This window comes from Mchenga conophoros, linkage group LG1 (assembly GCF_057382185.1).
Source record: "Mchenga conophoros isolate Kocher_MC1m ecotype Shallow Benthic linkage group LG1, M_conophoros_male_GT1.1, whole genome shotgun sequence".
NCBI classification, from domain to species: Eukaryota; Metazoa; Chordata; class Actinopteri; order Cichliformes; family Cichlidae; genus Mchenga; species Mchenga conophoros.
Window position 1 is genome coordinate 4,900,950 of NC_140526.1, and position 20,644 is coordinate 4,921,593.

General features: G+C 40.2%; 1 protein-coding gene across 1 annotated transcript; it reads left to right on the forward strand.

Annotated features, from left to right (window-relative positions):
• Positions 1-1,726: 1,726 nt before the first annotated feature.
• LOC146582774 (adhesion G protein-coupled receptor G2-like) lies at positions 1,727-19,560 on the forward strand. The gene is made up of 12 exons (XM_085279624.1): positions 1,727-1,739; positions 3,549-3,690; positions 4,202-4,321; positions 12,064-12,189; positions 12,332-12,377; positions 12,545-12,639; positions 14,625-14,740; positions 15,073-15,341; positions 15,489-15,579; positions 15,853-15,982; positions 18,569-18,725; positions 19,478-19,560. Exons 2-12 carry the CDS (start codon positions 3,610-3,612, stop codon positions 19,558-19,560), a joined length of 1,314 nt encoding a protein of 437 aa, XP_085135750.1. The 5' UTR covers positions 1,727-1,739; positions 3,549-3,609.
• Positions 19,561-20,644: the final 1,084 nt, after the last annotated feature.

Genomic DNA, 20,644 nt, shown 5'->3' on the forward strand with positions numbered 1-20,644 from the left:
GTTTATTAAATTCTGCTGAGACAGCGGTGACGTAAATCTGAAGGCTACACTGTCCAATTTCACAGATTCGCACTTACGGCCTTGTTGGTCTTTGGAGGACCTGGCCCACGTGAAGACCACGAAGGCCAGGTCCTCTAAAGGATGCAGCCCCTGATTTGAGACACCGCTTTAGTCACGCAACATCAAAGGTGTTTGCCTTTTTTGACGTTATGCTGTGCGCCAGGTTATTGTTTACATGAGATTAATTTCTACAATGGCGGATATAGACAAATTGCTGTTGCTGTTAATCTAGTTTTTACATGCTTACATATACAAACACAGTAACTGTCCCTCCATTTAAAAAGACAGAGGCGTCAGAGTAAACTTCTCCATTCAACACAGACGCTCTCACAACCTAAATCTCAACGCAGATGTCGGATTTGAATAAATTACATTTTTTAAATTAAATTTATGTCTGCTGTATGCATTTTTTTTATTCCTAAGTTGTGAGTCTACGCAGCAGCCAAAATACTGTCTTTGATTATTAACACTTGAAATCATCAAGGTACTTGAAAAGTAACACAAAATTAGCTGCCTTTCTAGAAAAACACCAAAACTTTCAGAAGTAGCCTACTTGAGGTTTGTCTGTGAAGGTTCTCAGTCATCCAGGTCATTGTAGTCTGAGGAGCTTGGAAAGAAAAGCATCTGGAGCTTCTTCAATTCTAAGGTCAAATGGTGGAGAGTCCCATAGGGCTTTAATCTGGAACTCTCCACCATTTGACCTTAGAATTGAAGAAGCTTCTCGGATGTCATTTGAAACGTCTTCAAGCAACTTAAAGAAGTCCAGATGCTTTTCTTTCCAAGCTCCTTAGACTACTTGAGGTTTACTCTCTCGTTGTGCGTGTCGACAGTTAAAAGAAGATCATTAAAAATTCTTAAAAGTGCAATTTCAGTACTGTGATGAGAACCAGATTGGAACCCTTCCCAAATGCCATGATCATCTAAAAAGGTCTGAAGTTGCTAAAAAACTACCTTTTCCAAAATTCTGGACATAAAAGAGTTTAGAAACTGGCCTGTAGTTAAAAAAGAACATTTGGATTATGATTTTTCTTCTTAATAATGGGTTGCACAACAGCATGTTGAAAGCAGCTGGTACACAACCTAATGACAAGGAATTTAATAAGAGTAAAACATTAGGCCCAATAATGTGAAGAGCTTCCTCGAAAAGGCGAGAAGGAAGAATATCCTGAGGGGTATTAGAAGGTCTTAAATGATCAATTACTTCCGTTAAGACAGAAAAAGTCACAGGCTCAAACTGATGAAAATGAGCTGAGTTCTTAGAGAGAAGATCTAGGTCAAACACTGCCTGTGAATGTGGAGACCGTAAAGCGGATATTCTTTTAATAAAGTGCAGAGGAAGTCTCCATGGGAACAGTGGCACAGGGGTTAATCACAGAATTAAACATTTTAAAAAGAACTCGGGGCTTGTGACTGACCTGTGACTAAGATGCTTGTTTCTATGCTTTAGGTTTGAAGTGTCTCTCCCACGCATCTTTGTTCTTGGGTAATACAGTAAATAAAAATGTACCAGAGTTTACAGGTGAAAATGTGAGAACTCCTGTAGGACTTTTAGATATTAAATTAATATATTGAATGTAGTAAAAATGTGAAAATTGATGTTATTTTACAGATGATTCCTGCTGCTGTATGAACTATGTAGACAACATTTTGGAAACTGGAAGCATGGATGACACTATCAAGTAAACACTCTCATTCCAAATCACAGCACACTTTTTTATTTCAATTGTTTGGAGTTTTATGTACGTAGGAGTACAACACAGAGTTAAGATTTTAAGGTATATAGTATGCAGGGCTCTAGACTAACTTTTTGACATGGGCGCACCGGTACGCCTAACTTAAAAAATTTAGGCGTACCGGCACAAAAGTTAGGCGCACTCAAATTTTTCAACCGCATCGCTTAACACCGCAGTTTTACATGTGCACTTTCTTTGGGGGGGGAAGTCCATACAGACAATATTAATTTCTAAATTATTAACTAACAAACTTGTGCTTAAAGTGCTTTGTCAATATTGTAGAAAATGTTAAAAACTTAATCATCATCTTGGCCTCCTCTGACGACCTGTTTGCTGCTGTCTGCTGCTGAAAGGCCGTGGGGAGAGGGGACACTTGGGCAGTGCATTTACTGCAGCATATAATGTGCTTTTTCAGCATTCAAATATTGATGGCACCGTGTCAGAGCACTGGCTATGAATTTCAGACAGATCAGGCCTTAACTTAACAAAAAAGTTATCAATAGTTCTTTTCATCTTTTCTTATTACCCACAGCTACAGTACATCCACTTCTCTCAGGCCTAGGCTGCTCACTAGGGCTGAGTATCATCACTGATTTCTATAATCCATTCAATTCCGGTTCTCAAAGTCCTGATTTGATTCAATTTAGCCTCAGACAGTCAGAAATATTATAATTCTGATCATTTATCAGTACTGATACACATGAGACTTCATCAGAATTGTGAAAATCACAGCAGATGCCTTTGTGTGAAAGTAACTGAGAATAAAACACAGGAAAACATGAAGGAGATTTTCCTGGTCTGGCTTTTTATAGCAGATAACCTTAAAAATATTCTGCAATTTTGCATAATTTTAAGAAATTAAAATTTCTTCAGTATTGAACAGCAGAAATTAGGCTTTCTTGTCCGAGGTCATTTAAGTGAAAAAAGAAAAAGCGCTGTAAACAACGCTAGACTGGTGGGTAATAAGCGAATGAATAATGCAGAAAACAGATTTGAGACGGGAAACTGTTCCTGAAGTACAGAGAGAGAGAGAGCTGTGCAGGAAGTGTGATTTTTATCGTAGTGGAAGCAAAACAGCAAAAGTCAGAGGGAATTCATGACGACATTGATCAAATGTGAAGCGCAGTTTGCTGCTTCTTTTGCTGCAGGCTCGGTGAATTTTGGTTGGAGAGAGGCAAAACCTGCAGCTCAGAATCAGCGCAAAAAGACGTAAACACAGTGCGGACCCGAAGAATCGCTAAGCTCCGACAGCGTGTCCGTGTTCAGGCCGTCGGGTGAGAAAGCCGAGAAAGACGAAGCTGATTCTGATGTGTTGGGTCCGCTCCGTGTTTAGGTCTTTGTGTGGAATCCGTTAATGAATTGATATCGCTTTATTCAAGCTACTCACCTCTCTCTTCCACCTGCACTTTCAACTGGACCACGGCCAATCAGAGAGGTCCCGCCCCTGACTATCTCTGATTGGTTTAGTCCACGATAGGGGCATAATGTGTGTCTGTTGTTGACCACACGGAGAGTTACAGAGATTTTTTTTTTGTTACCGGAACAGTTGGTCGCACCTGTGCGACCAAATATTTATTTTTAGTCGCACCACTGAAAAATTTGGTCGCATTTGCGACCAAATTGGTCGCACTCTAGAGCCCTGGTATGTATATACCTTAAGTATATACCTTAAGTATACCTTATGTATGTAGTATAAGAATTAATGAGAGACAGCAAAATGAGTCACGCTAATATTTTCTTGTCCTTTTCCACAAGCGCAATTGAGGAACTAGAAGATTTCATAGCGAAAGGAAAAATAAACGGGAGCCATTTATCAATGACTTCTGACCATATTGTTGCTCTCCAGTATGAACCCAATGACATGTTCAACGGCTTCGATATTCATGCGAGTGATGAGGTATTTAAAAAAAATCTGATTTCATATTAATTTAAAAATGATTGTGACAGTAACTAACTTGCTTTAAAAGGATGTGCATACATACATTCACTTTCTGGTTATGATTTTTTTTTATATGAAAATATTTATTATCACTGAAGAAAAAAAGATGGAATGTTTGACATTGGGAAATCAATAGGATACAAACAGTGTACATGTATATTGCTTACATTTTTCATAAGCAACAAAACAGGTTGTATATTATTACTTTTGCTATGTAGCACCTCAACATTTACTTTATAGATTAAAATTTGGTGCTGCTTCAAAGAGTATGAATCTTAATGATGTGTTATGTTGTTCCAGATTAGATGCTTAAATATATTTAATTATTTTCCTAATATTCATTGTCAGAACATTATCTTAGTTTTTTTGCAACAAAGAAATCATACCCATCAGTCTTAGTTGAGAGTTTCATTGTGTTATTACAGGCATTCACATGAATGAATGTTTCTCTTCTTGTTTGATAATATAGGAAATATCATATGATCATCTTCCAAGCAGAACAGTTAGTGTTCAGCTGCCGAAAGAACTGAATCCTGGACTGAACAACACGATTGTGTTCCTCAAGCTCAAGTGGCCTGAAAAGAAACAGGTCAGGGAAATGATTTTGTGTTATAAAATTTACATTTTGTGTATGTACATAGATTTCACAATGCTAACTCAACTTCTTTGTTTGCAGACCATATGAACTAGACATATGCACCAGAAATGCTGACTTTGAGTGCACATTATCCTCAACATTACATTTTTATTTTTTATTTTACAATTGTCATGGGTCATGCTATACAACTATCTTAAATGCTGAACCACTAATAAAATAATTAAAGTAAAATTGCACTGCAGTAACTTATTCTCCACAAGTTTTCCATTACCACACAACATGAATCACAATAACTTACAGTTGAAATGTATCAGCTGAGGAGGCGCAGTGACTTTAATGTGTGGGCTTAGATCAATGACTGGTGTCATGGTCTTGGGTCATGTGACCCAGTGTTTCTGAGTTTCATGTTATTTTGTTATTTCATCTGTATTCGAGTTTCTTTTCAGTTATCTAGTTATTCGGTCATGCGTAGTTTGCAGTTTAGTTCATGGTTTATCAGGTTCCCCATGTGTCATGTTTACATCTCCATGTTTCCTGTTCTATTTTGAAAGACTCCAGTGTTCTTTGTTCATTGTATTTAGTTTCACTTCCGCTGTCCTGTCATTGGGTTCATGTGTTTCAGCTGTGCTCCCATGTGTGGCCACTTCCCTTGATCATCCCTTGTGTGTATTTAGTCTTTGTGTTTCTTTCAGTCAGGGTTGAGTCGTCTATTTAACTTCCCCAAGTTATGTCAGGTTTCAGGACTCCGTGCTGGTCCTGTTGCTTTCATGTATACGTTTCATAGTGGTTTCATGTTCCAGCACAGAGTCCTGTTTATAGCTGACTCAGTCATATTCATTATTGTCACCTTGTCTTAGCCTTCCCTGTGTCAGTTTTTAGTTTTCCCATTTCAGCTTTTAGTTTTGTTTTGCCTGCTTTCTGTTGTTTGCCACGTTAATCAGCCAAAATCAAGGCTCACTTTTCATTTCAAGTTTAGTACTGTCTCCTTGTCTGTGTCTGCACCTGGATCCTCACACTCCCACACCCGGCCCGCCTCCCGCAGACCGTGATAGTACGACTCGACCATGTCAGTTCCGGTAGACAATCCAAAGGAGGTTGGGGAGGAGCTGGGGAGGCTCCGCCACATCTGCGATTCCATCTGCGGGTCCAGGGATCCTATGGCAGTGAGCATTGGATTGGTGGCTGCGGACGCCACTTCTCTAAAAGAGCCGCGCCTCAGCCAGATGACGCAACTTGTGGAAACTTTTGATTCTCTAGCCCCGCTAAAAGAGGGGCTCCATGCCCACGTGCTAGCTCAAGCTGTCAGGGGCGCTGCCTTGCCTCAGTGCTCAGCATCACTGCCTCACGGCCCCAAGGGGATTTGGGTCGACTTGCTGAGGCTGCACTCCAACCCGGAGTCCTCTGAATCCACGTCTCCGCCAGGGGCCAGCCACTCGCCCTCACTGTCTCGGTCTGACCACCTGTCGCCTGCCTCGTTTCTCGTTTCGTTTTCTATCGCCTGAGAGCTCTACTGAATTCTCTCAGCCCACCTCAGCTGCTTCCCCTGGGAGCTCTGCTGGGCTGTCTCAGTGTTCTGTCTCTACTGAGACCTCGTGCGTGCTGTCCCCACAGTCTGCAGCAACTTTCACCGAGGGCTCAGGCAAGCCAATCCAGCCCACAATAGACTATGTGTTGCCGGAGCCTGAAAGGCAACCCGAGCTGGCTGTCCATTTCACAGAGATCCAGCTAACTTCGCCTCAGCCAGAGGTTTCCACACCGTCTGGCCTTGCATCTGCTCCAGCCAGAGAACCCAGCCAGCATCAGGTCAAGTCAGCTGGGGGGCCTGAGGGGCCTGTCCAGCCTCATGTTTCGCCAGCTGGAGGTTCCAAGGGGCCTGTCCAGCCATCTGCCAATGCTGGAGGGTCTGTGGGGCTCGTTCAGCCCTCAGTGCCACCATCAACACCACCTGATCCGTCGCCATCTGGCCCATGCAAGTCCAGCATCGCACGGTTGGCGGCCACGTACCAGCACCGCACGGTCGGTGGCAACTTTTCAGGCCATCTGTGGTGTCATAGACATCCTCCTGAGCCTCCGTCGCCGGTGCTTTTCGTGCAGCCAGCCTCAGGAGCAGTTTTGCTTTGGACTCTTGTGTTGTCAGCCGTCGGGTCGACCTTTGGAATGGAAGCTTCATGGACTCTTGTCTTGCTGACCTCTGGGTCGACCTCCAGAACCATCTTGTTTTGAACTGCGTACCTTGAACCTTCAAAGTTATGCTTTCTTGACCTTTTTTCTTTTCTTTTTTTCTCTGCTCATGTTTGGTCTGGGGTCCTTGTTGGGGTTTTATTGTTGGTTGGTTTAAGGCTCGCTTTTCATTTCAAGTTCAGTACAGTCTCCTCGTCTGTGTCTGCACCTGGATCCTTCCACTCCCACACACGGTCCACCCTCCGCAGACCGTGACACCAAGGTGCTCAAGTAACAAGTCCACATGAATGCCAGGCCCCAATGTTTTCTAGTAAATCTCTGCATTATATTGAAATAAATTGTAGACACTTCAGGTCTCAATGATTTAATAGTGCTATTTATTGGAGTAAGAGAGATAAGATAAGATAAGATAAGATAGAACTTTATTAATCCCTCGGGTGGGTTCCTCTGGGAAATTCGACTTCCAAAAAGCACAGCAACGACCGAAGTTACAGTTACAGAATTGTTTTTTTTTATATATATACACATACATATATATATATATATATATATATATATACATATATATATATATATATATATACACATATATATATATATATATATATATATATATACACACATATATATATATATACATACATACATACATACATACATACATACATACATACATACATATATATATATATATATATATATACACACACACACACACACACACACACACACACACACACACACACACACACACACACACAAATACAGAGACAAATATAAATAAAATATACAAAGGGGATAAATAGAATAAATAGGAATAAAAAATAAAAATACAAGTGAATTGCACATTTCAAGTATTGAGTCTATTGCACTGTTGACTATTTACAAAAAGTATTGCACAAGGTATTGTACAGTGAGGTGAAGAGGCACTACAGCTTAGTTGTTCCCCCCTCCTTTGTCCTCCTGTTTCCCCTCCCTCTCCCCTCCAGAGAGGAGTTAAACAGTTTGATGGCGTGTGGGACAAAGGCGTTTTTAAGTCTGTTAGTTCTTGTCTTGGGGAGAAGCAACCTGTCACTGAACAGACTCTTCTGATTGTTTATGGCCGTGTGCAGAGGATGCCCAGCAGTGTTCATAATGTCCATCAGTTTCTTTAATGTCCTTTTCTCTGCCACTGTCACCAGAGTGTCCAGCTTCATGCCGACCACAGAGCTAGCCTTCCTGATCAGTTTCTCCAGCCTGGATGAGTCCTTCTTTGCTGTGCTGCTCCCCCAGCACACCACAGCATAGAAAAGTACTCCAGCAACCACCGACTGGTAAAACATCCTCAGGAGCTTCCTGCAGATGTTAAAAGACCTCAGCCTCCTGAGGAAGTACAGTCGGCTTTGGGCTTTTTTTATACAGGTGCTCTGTGTTGCATGACCAGTCCAGTTTATTGTCCACCCACAGCCTGAGGTACTTGTACTTGTTGACCACCTCCACCTCCTCCCCCTCTATCTGAACCGGCAGTGGACCTTCTCTGGACCTCCCGAAGTCCACAACCAGTTCCTTAGTCTTTGAGGTGTTGAGTTGCAGGTGGTTTGTGTGACTCCATGCGACAAAGTTCCTCACCAGACTTCTGTACTCCTCTTCCTGATCATCCCAGATACACCCCATGATGGCCGTGTCATCTGCAAACTTCTGAATATGGCATAATTCAGAGTTGTAGCAGAAGTCAGAGGTGTACAGGGTGAAGAGAAGAGGGGACAGCACAGTTCCCTGTGGTGCTCCTGTGCTGCTGACCACAGTGCCAGACGTGATGTCCTTCAGCCTGACGTACTGTGGTCTGTCGGTGAGGTAGTCGGAGATCCAAGCCACCAGGCAGGGGTCCACCTCCATCCTGTTCAGTTTTTCCTGAAGCATACAGGGCCGGATGGTATTAAAGGCACTGGAAAAGTCAAGAAACAGTATCCTGACCGTGCCTTTTCCCCCATCCAGGTGTGAGTGGGCTCTGTGTAGGAGGTACAGGATGGCATCCTCCACTCCGACACCCGCCTTGTATGCAAACTGTAGTGGGTCCTGGGCATGTTGTACCTGTGGTCGGAGGAAGTTGAGGAAGAGCCGCTCTAGAGTCTTCATAAGATGTGACGTCAGTGCCACCGGTCGGAAGTCATTCAGCTCATTGGGCCGGTTCTTTTTGGGGACCGGGACGATGCAGGATGTCTTCCATAGGGCGGGCACTCTCCCCAGTCGCAGACTGAGGTTGAAGACTCGTTGTAGCGGCTCCCCAAGTTCAGCAGCACACGCCTTTAGCATCCTAGGACACACCTTGTCTGGGCCTGCTGCCTTTCTGGGGCGAAGCTTCCTCAGTTGCCTCCTGACCTGATCCACTGTGACACTGGGAGATGTTTGGGAGGAGGGGAGGGGGGGAGATGTCTTGCTGCTGAGAGAGGGATTGGAGGAGGGGGGTGTCATGGTGTCAGGAAGGGGGGGAAGCGAGGGAGGCAGGAGAGTGGGGAGAGGACTCTGTAGTGAAGGTGAGGGTGGGGGGGTTGTGGGCTGGTCAAACCTGTTGAAGAAGTTGTTGAGTTCGTTTGCCTTCTCCACAGTCCCCCCCACTGTGCTTTTCTTGGTGTTGTGGCCTGTGATGGTTTTCACACCATTCCAGACCTCCCTCATATTGTTCCTCTCCAACTTCTGCTCCACCTTCCTCCTGTAGGTGTCCTTTGCTTCCCTCAGGCAGCGTTTCACCTCCCGCTGTGCTGCTTTCATCTCCTCCTTCACTTTGCTCCTGAAAGCCTTCTTCTTCATGTTGAGGACAGCTTTGACTTCCTGTGTTACCCACGGTTTGTTATTAGGATAACACCGTACCGTCTTAGCAGGGGCGACTGTGTCCACACAAAAGTTGAGGTAGTCTGTAAGACAGTGTGTCGCCCCCTCTATGTCCTCACCATGTGGGCTCAGGAGCACATCCCAGTCTGTGGTGTCATAGCAGTCTCTCAGAGCATCCTCCTTTTCTGGGGTCCATCTCCGGATGGAGCGCGTTGTGACAGGCTGCCTTTGGACGAGGGGTGTGTATTGTGGCTGTAGGTAAACCAGGTTGTGGTCTGACTTCCCTAGTGGGGGGAGGGGGGTGGCTCTGTATGCATCTCTCACATTAGCATACAGTAGGTCAATTGTCCTGTTGCTCCTTGTGGGACAATTCACAAACTGGTGAAAAGCAGCCAGAGTAGAATCCAGTGTGGCATGGTTAAAGTCTCCAGATATAATAATGAAAGCCTCGGGGTTTTGTGTCTGAAGTCTTGCTGTGACTGTGTGTATTTTCTCACAGGCAGCTGTTGCGTCGGCCCTCGGAGGGATGTAAACACACACACAGATCACATGACTGAACTCCCGAGGTAGATAATATGGCCGCAAGCTAACAGCTAGCAGCTCCAGGTCCGGACGGCATACCGAAACTTTAACGGAGACGTGTCCAGGGTTACAGTATCTGTTGTTAACGTAAACAATGAGTCCCCCACCTCTGCTTTTTCCGCTGGCCTGCGTGTCCCTATCGGCTCTCACGGATGTGAAACCGCATAGGTCTACGTTAGCCTGCGGCATTAGCTCGGTTAGCCACGTCTCCGTGAAGATAAACAAGCTGCACTCACGGTATAGTCTGTGGTTGTTCAGAGCGCACAGTTCGTCAATCTTATTCTGTAACGAGTATGTTCTCTTGCCTGGAAATATATGAAAATTAGTGGATTGTTGTTATTAGTATTACTGGTAGAGCAGCAGAGTCATCATTTTCATGTTACGATCATATAATTTTACCAAGGAATTCAAATGGACTGTGCTCTGATCTCTGCACATCATACTAGTAAGAGAAACACAACAAATTATTATGAGTGCGAAAATAATTGAATTTGAAATTCAGTTTAAAAAGTTTCTATGCTGTTCTTAAAAATTCTTTTGGAGTACTTCTGTTACAATTCCATTTTGCATAATCTGTCATGATCCTGGGTCTTTTGACCCAGCGTTTTGTGTTTTCTATTATTGTGATGTATTTTGGTTCTGTTCTTCCTCAGTTTAGTGTTTAGTCATTTCTTCCTGTGTATTCCTCTGTGTAAAGTCCGTGTTTCTTAGTCTGTGGCTTTGCATGTGTGAGTTCCTGTTTTATTTTGAAGGTCTGTGCCTCTTGTCAGTGTTTCTAGTTTCGCTTCCCCTTGTCTCGTTATGTCCAACTAATCCCAGCCGCGTTTCCCATTCCCTGATTGCCCTGTGTGTATTTAAGCCCTGTGTTTTCGTGTGTGTTGCTGGTTCGTCTGTGTGATCTCCCGCCGTCTCATGTTTTCTCTCGGTGGCTCCCTGCATCTCTGTTTTTGGTTTCAGGTTTGTTTTGTTAGTTTTTCCAGTTTAGGTTGTATTCTCGCCTCGCCGTTTCTGTTTGTTTTCACACACTTTATAAAATAAAGCTCACTCTCATCAGAAGTTGCATCTTGGGTCATATTCTCCAACTCCACACGTCTGCTATGCCAGACGTAACATGATCACTCTAAATATGAACTTGCAGTCAACTTCACAGGTGCTGTATTGTATTGTTAGTGTGCAGAAACTGTTTTTGTACTGATCCTTTAGTATGCTGTGTATTCAGAATATTTTATATCCAGTGTGTTTTGGGTTTTTTTCTTTTTTTTTGAATTTAAAATTTTTGTAAATCATGCAGATAGAGGACCCTCATGACATAATAAGTTTGTTTTCAACATCATACCTTATGACTCAATGAGCTAATGTTTAAGTAAACTGTGGTGAAAACGTGGAATATGTCAACGTTTTCACTACAGGAACATTAATTTAATGTTTAATTTAGTGATATAATAGTGCAGTCATTTATTTATTTTAAAAATGCTGATGATGTGAGTAACAGTGCATTAGTTTCTAAACTTTTCTAATGTTGAGCTTATAAATTTAAAGACCCCTTTGGGAGCCGCTCCAATTTTAGTGATAAGAAGAAACACACAACAGGGCCAGTGGCTGTAGCTCAGGAGGTAGAGCAGGTCACCTCCTAAGGTTGGCAGTTTGATCCCTGTCTGCTCCAGTCTGTGAGCCAAATATTGTTGGGCACATAGTAACCACAAGTTGCTCTCTGATGTATCCATCAGAGTATTAATGAGTGTAAATGAAAATAATTATTAATGAAAGTGCGAATATAAAGCACGTTAAGTATTCAGAGTAAAAAATTGCTATATAAGAACGAATCCATTTACCATTATTTTTTTACATTTTGTTTTTAAATATGGAGATATTAAGAGTTCAGCTTTCACACAGGCCGTAATATTTTACAAAACAGGATGTGGCACATTCAACCAACTGTGCAGAAATAGATGCTCTTTAGCTCTTTGCAATAATGCATAAAATGTGATTACAGTAAATACAATTTAATATGCAGGTTTATGTAAGAAGGTTTATGCCTAAGGGAAAAAATCAACAACACCTTTAAATATGATGCAAATAATAGTAGATGTATTTCAGAATAGACAAAGCTTAGATTAATCTTTCTTGTGAAAACCAACTGATGAATTTGTGTTTTATTGTAGAGGATGTTAGGATCCCAATATGAAGTGTATGATCGATTACTGGTTGGCCTGAGTGTGGAGGGCAAGAACATATCAGGACTACAGCAGCGTGTCAATATCACCATCAAACTTACCAGGGAAATAAATGTAACTGCTTCTGAATTTTATCATTTACTCTATTTTGGCCTGTTAACATTATATTATTAAATACATTTTATATTCAACAAATTCACATAAATTAGGTACGTGTAATAAAAACATGTTAACATGTAATATTTCTGTGACATAGGAAACCCAAAACGCCTTGTGCCACTTCTTTAACTTGTCAAGAAAAAGTGAGTAACCAAGCTTCACATTATCATTAGTGTCTAACATGAACATTTATTTTATAAACCAGAGTCATTGTTGTTTGTGGTTTTTCTCAAAATCACAAAGATGCGCTGATATGACCTGGATGTAATAGCATCTTATGCATAACTGATCTCTTTGTTTGACTTATCAGATTTCAGTCAGGATGGCTGCATTACCCTATGGACACGTGGTGAAAATCATCTCACCTGTTCCTGTGACCATCTCACATACTTTGCTGTGCTCCTGGTAGGAGTCAACATATTCATTATAAAAAGTCTAATTCAAGAATTATGTGTCTTTAGACTAAATAATACTTCATCAACAAAATATTGACAAACACCTCAGTAATAAAATGGGAAATCTCTCTTCATTTATCTTAACAACCATTTTCTGATCTTCTTCATAGTTGGCAGGTGTGTTACTAATAATCCAACACGTTCATGTTTCTCATGCTTCGGTAAAAAGTTGTTCTGTGTTACTTTTTCCCCAGTAGTGACACTGTGTGTGTGGAGAGGCAAACATAACAACACAGATGTGTTTCTCTGTCTTTGTGAAGACATCAGTGATGGGAATAACGGCATTACAAGTAACGGCGTTACTAACAGCCTAATATATACGCGTGGTTTTTTTCATCAATAGTTTTGTTACATTTACTGTCTAAGGACAGAGCTAGCAAGCACTCTCTGCTTATTACCAAAAAAACAAAAAACCTGCCCTTTCGTGTTGGTGGAAAATGCACCATGTCGACCAATCAAAAATGATATAGGTAGAAAACAGGAGTGATATACCTGCTGCTGTCAGACCTGCAGGTATCAGGCTGTGATATTCTCCTTTGTAGTGGAAAGAAATATTTGGAGTGGCACAAATAATTTGTGTGACATCTTATTGAATGCAGAACACCTGATTGTTATGTTAATAGTTTGAAATGGTTATAAAAAAATCAAGGTAAAAGGTAAATGCCTGCAAATAACTTTGTTGTTTGCAAAACTTGTGCATAAGATTTTAAAATTGAAAATACAATTCATTGAAATACAATTCATTAAACATGTTTGTGGTTGTTACAGTAAAATATATAACTTTTTCTATTCTGATTTTGTTTTTTTGTCTGATTGTAGATCAGTTGTGTTAATACAGTATGTCAAAATGAAAACACAACTTTAAATTCAGACACGTTAGGTTGTGCTGAAAAGGATGATACCAAATAAGGCAAAGTAAATAGTTTTTCAAGGCAAACTGTAACTCAGTTACTAACTCAGTTTATTTTTTGAAGAAGTAACTAGTAACTATAATTAATTAGTTTTTCAAAGTAACTTGCCCAACACTGGAAGACTTTCACTGAATTTAATCTGTTCCTAAGTCCTTTAATTCAAAGTTTAACCATCATAAGAAATCACGTCCTAAATTAAACTAACTTTGATTATTTTAATGATTTATAGAGCATTTACTGAAAAACTTGGAAATTCAACATTTCAACCCTGGAGTGTTTTTAACGATATTACAGTACTTTTCTTCCTTTACTTCTGTTACCCATCCTAATCTCTTTTTTCCTTTTCATTTGTATGTTGTAGATCAAGGTCACAGAACTATATGGTTTGGGACCCATAGGAAAAAACATAAATTGAAAGTTAGATTAACTTTAGGAACATGAATAGTGTATTTGCTAAAAGCTTGTTTGGAATCAGTTTGTTGGTGCAAATATATTATTCAATGCCCTTAAACCTGTGCTACTTTTGCCATTTTTCATAGGATGAACTGAAGAAATGGGGAAAAAAAAACTGTGCTTCTGCAACAAACTGCTAGTAACAATGATACAAACTAGTTTAAAATAAAATTATAAGAAGAATCCTTAGAAGCTAAATATAAAGAAATGAGGGGTGACTTTCATGATACTAACATTACTGCATGCTTAAAATGATACTCTGTCAAAATAGAAAGATGCCCTTGATCTGTATCATTCCTGATACTACCACTAGATGCCAAAACAAAAATGTCCACATAGTCATCTTTTCCTGCTACAAATACTCACAACTCATGACTGTAACCTTTATTCCTCTGTTAGTGCCATCTGTACTCATCCAATGTTCATTGTTTAATTGATTTGTCCCCATCTTATCTGTGTAATTTTTCTCTAATCTACATCAGCTCTTTATACTTTGTGTGTCTTTTTGTTTTGAATTTTAGCTCACAATGGAGATGCTGCAAAACAATGTGAAAGTGCATTTTCTCCACAGGTCACTGCTTCCCCATCACCTAAAGACCAGGAGATTTTAACATACATCACTCTGATTGGCTGCAGTCTGTCTCTTTTTACCCTGGTCATCACTGTTTTTCTCTTCATCACAAATAGGTAATTTTCTGTTTTCTGATTGATGACATCCTTCAAAACTTAATCCTCCCCATTTCTAATAGCATCCTCCTCTCCTGCTCCCATCAACTCTTTAGCATTTTCTCTCATCAGGTTCGCCTCACTTATTGTCAATTAATTATCCTTTTTGTCTTTTTTTTGCATTATTTTAATCTTTTTTCCTCTAATCCCATCGTTTCTCATCTGTATTGTCTTTATTCCCTTTCCTTCTTTCTTCCTTACTGGATTTTCCATTTTTTTCCAAACAAAATATGACCAAATAATCTGCTTGAAAGTTGTCACTTACCATGAATCACAACTCCTGTATTTGCCAGAAAAGTCAGAGAAGATGTTTCTATGAGGGTCCACATCAACCTCGTGATTGCACTTATCCTCCTCAACCTGCACTTCCTGATCAATCAAGCAGCGGCAGCAGTGTCCTCCTTTGGGCTCTGTTTATACATGGCTCTTGCCCTTCACTACTCCCTGCTGGCCACTTTCATCTGGATGGCGTTGGAGGGATTCCACCTCTACCTTCTCTTAGTCAAAGTCTTCAACATCTACATCAAGAGATACCTGCTCAAACTCAGTGTGGTGGGATGGGGTGAGTGGAATAATTTAGGCATGAAAGTGTTTATCATCATCATCATCTGAATAATTCAATTCAATTTTATTCATATGGCGCTAAATCACAACAACAGTCACCTCAAGGTGCTTTATATTGTATAACTGTTCAGTTCTTGTGTTTCAGGTGTTGCTGCAGTCATTGTGTCAGTGGTGGTGATCATTGACAGAGGCTTTTATGGCCAAGTCCCTCTGGACAGCTCCAACAAAACTGCAATGTAATTCATATTTATTCATAAAATAAATATGCATCATACTTTCTGTATCTTGGCATGTTCACACTGTAGTCCTTTGTCATAAATGTAACATAAACATTAGGCAGCAAACCCAGTTTCACCAAAATTAAAATACTGAGAAGTTTCTGGTATATTTAACCACATGTATCTAAATCATCTGCAATAACACCTCTATGAAGTACAAAATGTACTTTTTAATTTCACAGAGTAAGAGACTAAAACACGGATCACCTACACTCCCTTTTTTTTTTTTAGATGCTATATAACCAATAACTATGTAAAGATGGGAACTACAGTGGGACTGTTCAGCTTGGTGTTCCTCTTTAACATGTTTATGTTTGGAGCGACAATCAGACGTGTCTTGATTCTACGCAAAAGCACAGAGGTACAGGCAGTTTTATGTTGCTATTGAAATTGATGTTTTCTATGTCAATATGTTCTGTGAAATCTCAAAACGCAACAAGAAATTAGTCTATTTAACAACAAAAATGAAGACCATCCCTCGTCACCACCATTAATTTTTATTTAATATGCATAGCTTCCTTTTAAAGGTTAGACTGTAGGATGGGCTGTCTGTTAGCGTTTAAGTCAAAGTAAATTCTATGAAAATATTGATCTGATCATTTAAGTAGGAAAGGAAGTTATTAAATGTTCTTAATCAGTTTCAACTGCTTTGATACAGACGTCGACAAAATTGTTGGTACCCTTCGGACAATGAAAGAAAAAACTCACAATGGTCACAGAAATAACTTTAATTTGCCAAAAGTAATTATCAATAAAAAAAAATCTATAAATCTTAACCAATGAAAGCCAAACATTGCTTTTCAACCATGCTTCAACTGAGTTATTTAACATATAAATGCATGAAACAGGCCTGGATAAAAATGATGGTACTCCTAGGAAAGAATAAAAATGATGTGACCAAAGGGACATGTTAATCCAAGGTGTGTCCACTAATCACCATCGCAGGTGTCTACAATCTTGTAATCAGTCAGTGTGCCTATGACTCCAGGTTGTCACTGTGTTGTTTGGTGACATGGTGTGTACCACACTCAACATGGACCAGAGGAAGTAAAAGAAAGAGTTGTCTCAGGAGATTAGAAAGTAAATCATAGACAAGCATGTTAAAGGTAAAGACTATAAGACCATCTCCAAGCAGCTAGATGTTCCTGTGACTACAGTTGCCCATGTCATTCAGAAATTCAAGATCCATGCGACTGTAGCCAACCTCCCTTGACGTGGCTGCAGGAGGAAATTTTATGACAAGTCCAAGAGACGGATAACCTGAATGGTAAAAGAGCCCAGAAAGACTTCTAAAGAGAACCAAGCTGAACTTCATGCTCAAAGAACATCAGTGTCAGATCGCACTGTCGTTTGAGCCAAAGTGGGCTACATGGGAGACAACCAAGGAGGACACAATTGTTGAAAACAAATCATAAAAAAGTCAGGCTGGAATATGCCAAACTACATGTTGACAAGCCACAAAGGTTGGCTTCTGGAGAGAAATGTGCTGGCCAGTGTCAGAAAGCTTGGTCTCAGTCGCAGGTCATGGGTCTTACAACGGGACAACACACACAGCTAGAAACACCCAAGGATGGCTAAGAGGGAAACTTTGGACTATTTTAAAGTGGCCTTCTATGAGCCCTGACCTCATTCCTATTGATCATCTTTGGAAGGAGCTGAAACATGCAATCTGGAAAAGGTGCCCTTCAAACTGGAAACAACTGGAGCAGTTTGCTCATGAGGAGTGGGACAAAATACCTGTTGAGAGGTGCAGAAGTCTCATTGACAGTTACAGGAATCATTTGATTGCAGTGATTGCCTCAAAAGGTTGTGGAACAAAATATAAAGTTGTGGGTACCATCATTTTTGTCCAGGCCTGTTTCATCCATTTATTTTTGAAATAACTCAGTTGAAGCATGGTTGTAAAGCAATAACTGACATTCATTGGTTAAGATTTATAGATTTTTTAAAAATTGATTATTACTTTTGGCAGATTAGTTATTTCTGTGACCATTGTGAGTTTTTCTTTCATTGACCGAAGGGTACCAACAATTTTGTCGACGTCTGTATTAATGAAATTAACAACAGGAACCCTGACTGCCATTAGGTGTACACACACACTACAGGAATGAGAGATCTCTATCTGTCGCTGAGGGACTGTCTGCTGCTTGTCAAATACATTTTATTATTAAAATGTTGACCCAATGTTGACCCTGTGCTAACTTGCATATGACAAATAAAACTGAAATCCTTGGCCCCATTGTCAACCCTAAACTGGAGCATTGGGCCCTTGGATCCTCCTGGCACATGACAATTTTGGCCTCATGTGATGAGAGTGTGCAAACAGTTACTGTCGGATGAAGGAACTGATAATATTCACTGCCCCCACACACATCTGACCTAAATTCAACAGAACACCTCTGGGACATTGTGTTTTTGGTCCATCCGATGCTGCCAATTTGCAGCTCAACTGTCCAAGTGTTCAATGATTCCCTGGTGATCTGGGAGGATTTCCCCAAAGACATCCATCATCTCATTAGGAGCATGTGCATGTTGCCAGACATACGTATAAGCACATGGGAGCCTACAAACTACTAAGAACCACTTTGAGGGGCTGAAATGAAGTTTCAGCAAAACTAATAAGCCTGTTGCATCATTTTTCCATTTATTGTTTGGGCTTACTGTGAATTTAGACCTGTGTAGGTTGATAATATTATTTTTATTCAAATAGCATGGCATCCTTTCGCGTCTAACACATTAACCAGTCCATTTCAGCATTGATTTTTTTCCCAATGAGATGTTCTTTTGCCATTGTTGCTGTTATGTTGTTCCTCTAATTATTTTGAGCAATGCATTATATTTGTAGTCATTTATTTACAAAGGAAAAGCAACACATACCTTGATAAGTAAAAATGTTTCTTCAAACACATTTATCTATCTGTGTGTAATTGTATATTTGGCCAATCAGTTTGGGCAGAGTAACCGTGACAGAGCAAAGAAAGACATTTGTACCCTGCTGGGAGTCATGACTCTGCTCGGCATTACCTGGGGCCTGGTCTTCTTCTCTTTTGGCTACCTGACCACTGTTGGCCTCTACCTCTTCTGTATCCTGAACTCATTTCAAGGTCCGTATAACTATTTTATGTGTTAGGCTCAGTTCTGGGCTCATATTAGTGCTATTCTACCTGCCAGGATTATGTGATAGGTTTCTCCCTCTTAAAAGGGAGTTTTCCCTTCCCACTGTTGCTAAAGTGCTTGGTCATAGGGGGATCATATGATTGGAGTTTTCTCTGTTTTCTTTCTATTACAGTATGCTAGGGTCTTTGCCTTATAATATAAAGCACTTCGAGGCAACTGTCTTTGTGATTAAAGATTGTTTAATATTAACATGTGTAAAATATTAAATGACAAGTTAAAATTGTGTCAATAATGAGCAGCAATGTTATTAAAGTGTGTTATTATAATGTGTCATTTATGGTAATCCTGCATTTTGAACCCTACTAGTTTTACTATATAGTTCTGTTCCTGGTTATAGTCCTGGGTGCTTTCCTTCTTTAGTTTTTTTTAGCCTCTTGTTAGTTTCTATCACCCTCTGTGTACCCTTCCTTGTGTGTCGAGCACCTTGTATTTATTTCATTCTTGTTTTTGTGGTGTTTGTTTGTTGTCATGAGTTCTTCTTCCTTTCTTGTCTGTTATGATTCTTTTCTCAGCCATGTTTTGTTCTCCCCAGCTATCTCCATTCTAATCACGTCTCCATCCTGCAGATCCTGACTGAGCATTGATTTACTGCTTTTATTTTCAAATGTGCATACTCATTGTATCTCCTGTACAAAGTCTAAACATTTGCTTATCTCTCTCTCTTTCTTGTTCCATGCAGGTTTCTTCATCTTCCTGTGGTTTATGATGTCACTGAGAAAGGCTAAAACCTCAGTTACTAATACAAGCAGTGAAACAACGTAGCACCAGCACCTAGCTCACACACAACTACCAGTAACCCAAGAAGTGCCTATGTGTTTCCTTTTAAAATGTGTAAAGTAATATAAATCTAGAAACATTCTTTCTTCTTAAGTTCATGTATAAAACAATGTATCAGATAAGACAGTGACTGAGACTAAAAAATGTACATGAATGTATTAAGTGGGAAGATTTGAACAGCTCCACTTTATTTTGAAGTTTTCTTGTTATTAGAATAGACAGAGTCTTTGCGGCAAGGGGTTTAACGTTCCACCGGATCATGTAACATATGATGATAACGCATTTGAGCCTTTTTCATTTTTGGAGCACTTCTGAGAGTAAAAATTGAAATAGCGAAGCAGGAAAGAAAGGCCAGAATAAGACAGATGATAGATGAAGTGTCTCTTCTGCACCCACTTTCAGAGATCAGAGGTATAACAATAGAAAATTGCTCTTTTTATTTTTCTGTCTTAAGTCACACATTCACATTTCTATATACCAGCTCAAATCTAGGTTTTAAATGAAACTCACCTGCCATTAGTTTAGTGTTTTAGGAGGCTGTTATGTTAATTGCATGAACAGCATTCTAATGTTCTATTGTAATTGGACTGTTTCGAGGTTTATTTTATATTAAAAACATTGTGAATCACTGAAGGCTGTGGTGTCAATAATAATTGTAATAGCTGCCTTTCAATGTTTAATCATAAAGACGTTATTGCAAACAATTTTTTTCTTGCTAACCCAGTTTATGACTGAAAAAATAGCAGTCACTCCAGGAAAAAAAGAACCTTTGGGTTGATATTTTTGTAGAATAGTTACTGGCAATCTAAAGCCCAGATCTCAGTTTTGTTCAGTATCATTATTAAATTGTATATCATAGTTCAAATAGCAAAACTGTACATGTTTTCGTTTGGTTTTTAATTCTATTTAATTTCATGTCTATTACACAGAGTAAAAGATTAAATTACTGGCATCCTGTGTATCTGACAAGTAGAGAAGGGCCAGTTGGCCCTTCACTTTCAGTGGCTGTGCTGCTGCAGGCTGTGTTCCCCTGGCCTATTGCCCGCGGTTCGCCAGTTTACTCACCAGT